The following is a 9,112-nucleotide window of genomic DNA, read 5'->3' as shown; positions in this document are numbered from 1 at the left end:
ACATGACTGTCATTAATTTCTTTGCATATTACCTTATTAAACATCAGATATGTATAGTGGACGGATGCAAAACAGAACACTTATTATACAAAATTATGAGAGGCTTAATAAATGAAAGCGCCAAATTCTTTAAATTTGCTGGCCGGAGGTGCATACATGAAATCGACTAATTACAGGATAAGGAGTTAGAAACTAGCTATTCAAGTTCAGCTGCTTTGAAATTCACAATCATATTTTCAGCTTATCAAGGAAGTTATGGTCATGTTACCAAGTACGTGCTAGATCACTGCAAGCGTTGGCATCCTCAGTTGCTGATCTCACAGAAGAAATCCAGCTGAGATGTTCAAGGTAGTTTCATTTGCTGTTGGAAAGATCTCTAAGTATGTCTGCAGTTTCTCCTCGCTATCCCCAATCAGCAGTGTATCATCTGCAAACATATCTATTTCATAAGTAGGACTTGACCCATGCAACCTTTACTTATCTAACCATTCTGTTGTTTCTCTTTCAGTCCTTGTGTCACCTTACTTTCTTATTCAGAAGTTTCCATCTCTCTTTATGTACTGAATAATGCTATGCCAAGATTATTGTTACTGTTGCTTCTGTTACAATTGCAGTTTTGCTGTAGGAAAATTGTTCCTCTCATTTGTTCAGAACCTTCTTCGTAGTCACCTACTTCTTTACACTATCACCACCATACTGCAATATATAATTTGCAATTCCATTAACTCCTGGTGTTTTTGCATTTTCTCTCATCCACGATTTATATATATATATATATATATATATATATATATATATATATATATATATATATATATATATATATATATATATATATATATATATATATATATATATATATATATATATATATATATATATATATATATATATATATATATATATATATATATGTGAGTGTGTGTGGTGTGAATGTATGCATATGTATATATTATATGAGTATATGCATGTAAATGTATGTTCATATGTCTCTATATATAGGTCATTTTCTGTTCATTAAGAACACACACACACACACACACACACACACTGATTGCTGACCACAAAAGTGCACTGGTAAGCCATCCTGTTTGTTTTTTCATTTCAGCATTTTCGAGGAATCCAGCGGTTTGCATTTGTCTCTAACCGGCATGAGCTAAAGTTAACAACCCGATTATTGTGCCTTTAAGATATATTTATATATATATATATATATATATATATATATATATATATATATATATATATATATATATATATATATATGTATGTTCGTGTTGTGTATATATATAAATATAGTAATATATATTATATATATATATATATATATATTATATATATATATATATATATATATAATATATATATATATATATATATATATGTTCGTGTGTGTGTTTTACATAAATTATGAGTTCGTCGTGAAGGTCAATTATAGACTAGTATTAAGTATTAAGAATATGACTGTAGAAAGAAGCAGAGTAAGAACTTCATGAAATTCCCTCCCAGGTTGAGAGAAAGAAACTTGTTATAAAATGGAAAGTATAATGTAAATCATACAAAACTGAGAGAGAGAGAGAGAGAGAGAGAGAGAGAGAGAGAGCCTAAAGGTGTCAGAGTTACGTAATACAGCAAATTCCCTTAATCTTTTTGGAATAGTCCCAGTTCTCTCCAGAAGCCCAAGAAAAGGGTGCAGGGAACAGAAGATGAGGAAGAGGAGGAGGAGTAGGAGGAGGCAAAGGAGGATGAGAAGGGAAGGGAGGGGGAGGGGGTTAGGAGGAAATTCCAAGGGACGCATTTCTTAGTTATCCCGAACCCCGAGTTATGCCGGAGTAATGCGTGGCACGTTAGGCTGCTGAAAACAAAGTTAATTAAGAGCTTAAAACTGCTACGTTAATAAAATTCAGATTATTTATAATTTTTCTGTAAACTGGAATTAGATAGAAACTCATGGAGATAATGTATATACAATAATTATATGAGATGGATTTTAGCTTTATTGTTTTTGATAAGAATATTTGATGAAAACATGCGTTTAGAAACGAAAGAAATTCAAATATATGAATAAATTCTTTGGGATGCCTTTTTGCAATGTGATTACCTGATAACATTGAATTGTAAGGAAAGTAAGTTGGTTTATCGATTCCGTATTCAATTGTTTGTCGCTTTTAACCCCGCTAAAGTTATATAAATGAAATTTCACCCTTGATCTGTGGAAAGGTAACAGATTTATATGTAATTGTGTCATTTTTTGAAGGTATCCAAACCGAAAATATTGTTTTTAAATGCAGCTTTGAAATGTATCAGAATTACAGAATTTTATTGGGTTTTAAAGAAAAATGCTTGCTTTAAATCGTCATGTTGAAAGACATCAAAACACAAATCTTTATGCTCATTTAAACACTTCTAATGCTAAGGAATAAAGGCTATATATTCCCACTTTCGAGAAATTCATTTTATTTCAAAAATATTTATATGTATATGTGTATATATATTGATATGAGATATAATTATATATGTATATATATATGTATATATATATATATATATATATATATATATATATATATATATATATATATATATATATATATATACATAATCATATACATATACATTCACAATTTCTCCCGTTCTGTGTTCCTGAAGTGAAAGGGTATATAAACATTTCTTCCACATTTCATCCCTGTCTCGGTTCGAGTCTCAGCGCACTCCATAAAACCTGACGTTTGCTTCTCAGAATGCACCTTCGGGAACGAGCCATCCTTCGCGAGTTGAATGATAAGGCCCTCTATGGACCTCGGCTTAGACCACGTCCCTTCGGAAACTAGATGTAGGAGGAAAGTAATCGCGAGGCTGCTCAATAAAATCCTGGTTTTATGGGCGTCAGGACCCGTGGTGAAGTGTGTCAAGGTAAAGGAGGCGGTGCTTTATTTCGATTGTATTTTTTTTCAGTTTATTTATTCGTTTGTGTGCTCTCCAAAGGAACGCTTTTTCTCGATGGTGTAAATACTCGTAGTTTCTGCCCCTGTTAATGGGGACACTTTTTAATAGTTATAGTTTTTAGAGGGTTTTTGTTTTGGCCTTTGAAATTGTTTTAGGTTTGCATTGTCTATAACGCATTTTCTCAGCTGTCTTATGTTAAGAATTACATTTTGTTAGGTTTACGTTTGACAAGTAAAGGTTATAAAAAGGAAATCTTAAAGAAAGGTATTAAAATATTTAAGTTACCTTTTCCAGATGCCTTTGTGCATTGCCATAACCTCATGATATTGAAAAGCAAAGAAGTAGCCTTTTTCGTAACTGCTCTTTTTGAACCTTTTGAAGGTTTTGAGTTGCTTACAGCATTTCCTTCACTTGATTTTGTGTTTTGCAAGCAATTACGTTTTCTTCAGTTTTTAACTTTCTGTAAAAGAAAACTATTCAAATAGCTTTGTGTCCATCCGCGTTTGTTCTGTCCGCCCTCAGAACAAACACAAAGACAATTTGCGAAATAAAATATAAACATGGAAAACCAAGAAAACAGATCGGATTTATTTTGTATTTGTACCATACTGAATTTTAAAAAGTATGTATGTTGTATATATATTTGTGTGTGTGGGAAGAGAGAGAGAAGTAGAGATAAAGACTTTTGATCGCATTTTTCGGAGACATGTCTGTCTAATAGCTATCGCATAACGTCTGGATATCCTCATGTCTTTTAGAAACACTTCCTACTGGAAGTCTTGAATCCGAAGGACAAATGAATGAGGAAACTCTCCTTCCCTGGTGGGACTTTATCTCCCACTTTTACTCTTCTTTGTCTCTTTCTTATTTCGATGAATCGAAGCTGGAAAAAGGCACGGAACTCTCACCAGAGAAGAGGATTAGAAGAGCGGTGTGGAGGAGCTTTGAGCTTAACATACTGGTCCGGCTGAGCTCTGTCTTGGATGACGATTTATCTTTAGACTTTTCGCCGCCAACGTCCACCGTTGCCTGCAAATGAAAAAGAAAAAATTATTAATAAATGGTTGTGTCTCATAATGTCAGATTTTATTTTAAACCCCACGTGTTTTATAAGGAAAGATAAAAAAGAAAATACTGTCATTAATATATTTAGGTTTTTATTTTGTAAATAGTGGGTTAGGAAATACACCATATGTTTTTTTTTTATACATTAAAGGTTTCTCTTCAGTAAAAACGTCGTTTGAGGGAAATTGTCAGATTGTAGAATGAAAAGTGTATATAATTTTTTTTTAAGTGGAGGTACCATTTTCAGATTTCCACTGGTGAATTATTGAACCAAGGGAGAGCGTAGTATCAAGAGGGAAAGCGATTCCATTTGGAAGTAATTTATAAATCCAGCATCCAGTCTCTATTCATTACCAATGGATGCAAACAGACCTGTTTAAAAATAACGGTTATATTTTTGCTATTATCGTTATCACCAGTGAATAAATATTGTCCAGTAGCAACGTTATTGACTAGATTTTTTTCAAAGGATAATCAGCAGTTAAAAGCTATACCATTATTTTTTGGGACTATCTTATTTTTTGATGCCATGAAGGTGAAAGGGAACGCAGCAAGCAATGCCTTCCATGTACCTGACGTGAGTAGACGTCTTAGTATTGGCAAGCTCATTTTTATGTCTATTTTTTCTTCTTTTTACGCGAGTTCTGACGTCGTAATGTACTTCTTCGATGACGAGTTCTTGTTGCCTTGTTCAAAGAAGAAGAAAATAAAAACAGAGGAATAATACTCTGCGAAACTTCTTTTTGAAGTATATTCGCAATAGAGCAGTTCTATGAAGGTGACTCCCCAACTTATGAGTTTCCTAGTTCCCACCACTCGTGACCTTTTAAACTGATCTAGCAGGATTATTAAGGTTTGGTCAGTTTTGTCAAATATGTCTGTTAGATGGTTTTCTTTGTTAATTTGTATGAAGTAGCATTATAGGCTTTTCTCATTTCATTCATTGAAAGCATGTAATCTTTGTCGTCATGAGCTTTAATCACGAAATCCTAAGTTTGACTTCACAGTCCAGAACCAGTAGGGGATCGTCTACTAACACAAGCTATTCCACACTCCATTTATCCTCATCCCGAAAATTAGGAACTACATCATCTGTCTACTGCCATTTCTCTGCTTTTTTGCATCACTCCTTCTATGAAGACAACAAACAGCAATGGAGAAACAGAACACTTGTGTCTCTGGGCCGCATTTTCACACCAAACCAGACACTCTCCCGCCTACAAACGCTAACGAATGCTTCACTTCCATGATAAAAGAATCTTTCGTCGCTTTGGCCAACTTTCCCTCTGTACCACAGAGCATCGCCTCTCTTCTCGTTGCCCCTCAATAAATCTGCCGTAAGCTTTCTTTAGATTCGTGTAAATCACATAAGCTTTTTCCTTTTACTTTTGAACTTCACCTTCCTGTTTCGTAAGCACACAACCTCCGCCTTGTCCCATCGCACACTCCTGCATCTATGACTTTTGTCACCTCTCGTGCCTTCTCAGTCTAAAGTAGAATAACAGTAAGCAAATAAAGGGAAGATAATGAAATAAGAGCGAACACGTTTTCCTATCTGATGAATAAAAAATGTAATTCGTGAAATAAATGTAGTATGGCTTTTTGAAAAGGGAGTAGAAATTAAATTGTTAAACCGCTTTTGATGAGTAATTTGGCGGAGGACAAGAAATATAGGAGTCTCTTACAAAGAGAGAAGTTTAGAGGGAGGCTATATGGAGAAGGAAAATATTAATCAAGAGAAGAGGGACTGGTGATAAGGAGATGATGTAGAAACGTTCAGAGAATAACCTTTATATACAATAGAAACAAAGAGAATAACTTTGAAAACTCATTGCTTAATGATTATGAACTATAAAACAGAAAATGAGAACACGGGAGAAGATAAAAGAGTTTAATTAGGAGAGAGAAGTGAAGCAAAATTGCTGCCAGAAAGTAAAATGATGAACGAAAATAAATAAAGTAAGGCTAGAAAAATTGAGATGGGCACAAATGTACAAGACATATAGATTGTGGCAGTAGCTGTAGCAGCCCCAGTAGTAGTCGTATAAAGCATACTAATGCCGTCTTCACTTTGAACAGGAAGGCAACGCCCAGCAGGAGATATTACAGAATTTGAATCCCTTGGGAAAGTGATGGATATGGTCAGGGGAAAGGAAGGGAGCAGGAGATACCAACGTTATAAACAAAGATTGGGTTTAGTGATGGCATCGGTAATATTAGGGACTTTGAAGGGGATGGAACTGAGCTTAAGACGAGGCATGAAAAGGAATGAATGAATGGGAAAATAAACGAACGACGGAGAAAAACTTGAAAGCAAATTCAATTGTTAACGTCAAATTGATAAGAGGTATTGGGAAGGATTAGAGAAGGCGAACTAATAAAATTAATAGCCGCGCAGGAAAGTATTGGAAATGAAGACGGGTGGAGGAAAGAAAAATAAGGTAGCAATAATCCCTTAAGTGTAAGTTTATAACGTAAAGATATGTTTTTCAAACTCAAGTAAATATAGATATCCAAGAAGAAATGAGAAACAATAGAGCGGGTACGGTTGTAATGAAAAATATGAAAATACGTATTATAAGGCAAAAACATTCAAATAACGAACCCAGGTAATAAATACACTTTCTTGGATGTCAGTTTCTCAGTAAGCACATCAATCTAAGAAAAGCTGGAAGAAAACGAGGAAAGATAAACTGAAACACAGACAGATTTACCAAAGTGAACTTTATAATATACCTAAGATGAATATGATGTAATCTCAACAACCGACGAGTCTAATAGAGGAGAAAAATTTACTCTCATTTTAATCAAGCATTGGAAAAGTTGTAGGATGCATAGGTAGAGAAATGTAACAGAATTGAGTCATGGAGGCATCGAGCTTGAGTATATTGTGGGTACTCTGGAATTAATTTTGGCAGATGATGTAGAGGAAGTCATAGGCTAAGAGGAGGAGGATGAACAATGTGGTAAAAAGCTTTGGAATAACTGACGATGTATAGAGCCACCTGGGATGAAGAGGAAAGAAAATCCCTGACCAGAAATATCTGAAAGACCAGAACTCATTTCCAATTGATGAAAAGGAATGAACATGAGACTTTCCCCGAATAAAAAAGAATTTGGATAACGATCATATTGAAAAAGGAGAGTCTGGGACATAAGTAGTAGGAAAAAAAAAAAAAAAAAAAAGAGACCTTAGAAAAGACTGATGTGCTCTCTTACCTAGACTAGATTATGGCAGAAGAGCGACAGATAGAGAGCTGAGAGGCAGAAGCTCCTCGCTATGATGAACACCACTTTTTTTGTGCTGTTCCATAGAGTTCCCAGTATGAGACTAATATAACACTCGCGTGAAATGTCAAGGGGAAAGGTTTGAAGGACAGAAAACGTCGAGTAGAAGAAGGAAGGATTGATGGCGGTAAATGGTGCTTAAATCTGATAGTTGTCAGTTAAACGAGTGTCTATTATGGCTCTTTGTGTATTATGGTGCTTAGCGTGTACGTAGAAATGGATATAGTTCCAAGTATTTCAGGTGAATGAAATATGTAGATATGGCTTATATGGTTTTAACACCAAGAAGTATGTCTCGGGAAATACATTATAACGTAGAGGAGAGTAAATTGAGATGAAATCAATGAGAAATAAGATTAGGAAGTGGAGGAATAAAGATACGACAAATACAATAATCAAGGAGAATTTAGGATAGGAAATTACCATAGTGAATTAGTTTCAGAAAACGTAGAAAGCAATGTTTATGTATCCAAAGGGGAAGAAAGGAACGGATGTATATCGAAACAGGTATCAAATAACAAAGTAAGTCTGTAAGGTTAAGTGTAAAAGAATGTTTGGGAAACGGCAGGGATAAAGAGAGGAAAGAGCGAGGCGGGTGAAAGAAATAAAAGTAAATGACGAGAATGTAAGAAAAATATAGAAGAATTGTTAGAGATGAAAACTGCGGAATGGGGGGATTAAAACGAAAGAGTAAGTGCTCAGAAAGAAAAATGAAAAAAGAGGAAGAAAAAGCTATGGTTATAAAAGTGATGGAGAACAGTCGTGAATGCCAGTGGTAGGAATGAAGAGATGTGAATTTCAAAATATGAAATGGAGCTATAAATCTCTGTTGTTCTCTCCATGATTGATTTTTTCTCTGCAAAACGCTCGCTAGGACTTGAAGGAAGAAGGAACATTCATTATCTGCCGTATTATTTCGTTGGCAGTCCATGTAGCTCACAGTCATAAGGTATTGAATATATTGAGAAGCTACATACGCCCTTATGCAACTTGAGTATCCCTTATAAGATAAGTGATGGGCGTAATGCGAGTATGTATGTGCGATGAAAATGGCTGTTATGTTTTCCCTCTCTTTTCAAAGTCTGTTTTGCAGAGAGCTGTGCTTTCTAAGAAAATTTTGATGTAGGGTTTCTTCTCCCCCCCCTCCTTTTTTTTTAAGAATGCTCCTGTTAAATTTGTCATATCGCTATTGATGATCATGTTATCATCGCCCAAAACAACCTACACATTGCGAGAGAGAGAGAGAGAGAGAGAGAGAGAGAGAGAGAGATGGGAAGATAATATCGAGGTAGCAAGAAAGATGGAAAGACCAAAGACGAGAAAAAGTCTTACAATAAACAGAAATCAAAGGTAGGGAAAAATTTGCGAAAGTTATGTTTAGTTAGCCAGGCCGCGCAACACCTTTTGCCTAGCCCATAATCCCTCCGCCAAGGTAAGTAGTCCCCTTCGACATGCAAGACCTACCACGACCGCCGAGTCGCGACCATTCAAAACAGTCAACATGGCATTGGCGTCGCCGTCTATTCCTTATCCTGTCCGTCGCACGTTGCTTTTGCCGCTGCTAACCCGGTTACGTTTTCAGACTTGTGACGATATTGACGTGTTACGTTCGTTCCTTTTAAAAGTGGCCTTTTAGGCAAATCTAGTGGTCAATATGAACACTTCAAAGCGGGAACAATGACCCTCGTGAAAGAGTCAGACAGTTTTGTGCCCTAAGTCAGGTTAGGCTGGTTCGTTTGGTTAGGTCACAATTATTGTTACCATAATGGGGTTCGCCCCCCGGCCAGGTTAGGGAACGCGCCCTAAGTCAGGT

At 35.6% G+C, this 9,112-nt stretch overlaps 1 protein-coding gene across 1 annotated transcript in view; it reads right to left on the bottom strand.

The window, feature by feature from the left end:
- LOC135210663 (sialoadhesin-like) overlaps window positions 1-8,802 on the bottom strand; it is a 17,787-nt gene extending 8,985 nt beyond the window's left edge. The window contains exons 1-2 of the mRNA XM_064243445.1: window positions 8,764-8,802; window positions 3,855-3,975 (exon numbers count right to left, since the gene is read on the bottom strand). Of these exons, the coding sequence (XP_064099515.1) occupies window positions 3,855-3,975; window positions 8,764-8,802 (160 nt within the window). The remainder of the gene's footprint in view (window positions 1-3,854; window positions 3,976-8,763) is intronic.
- Between the last annotated feature and the right edge of the window lie 310 nt (window positions 8,803-9,112).

This window comes from Macrobrachium nipponense, chromosome 4, assembly GCF_015104395.2.
Source record: "Macrobrachium nipponense isolate FS-2020 chromosome 4, ASM1510439v2, whole genome shotgun sequence".
Taxonomy (NCBI): Eukaryota; Metazoa; Arthropoda; class Malacostraca; order Decapoda; family Palaemonidae; genus Macrobrachium; species Macrobrachium nipponense.
This window is presented reverse-complemented; position numbering and strand designations above follow the sequence as displayed.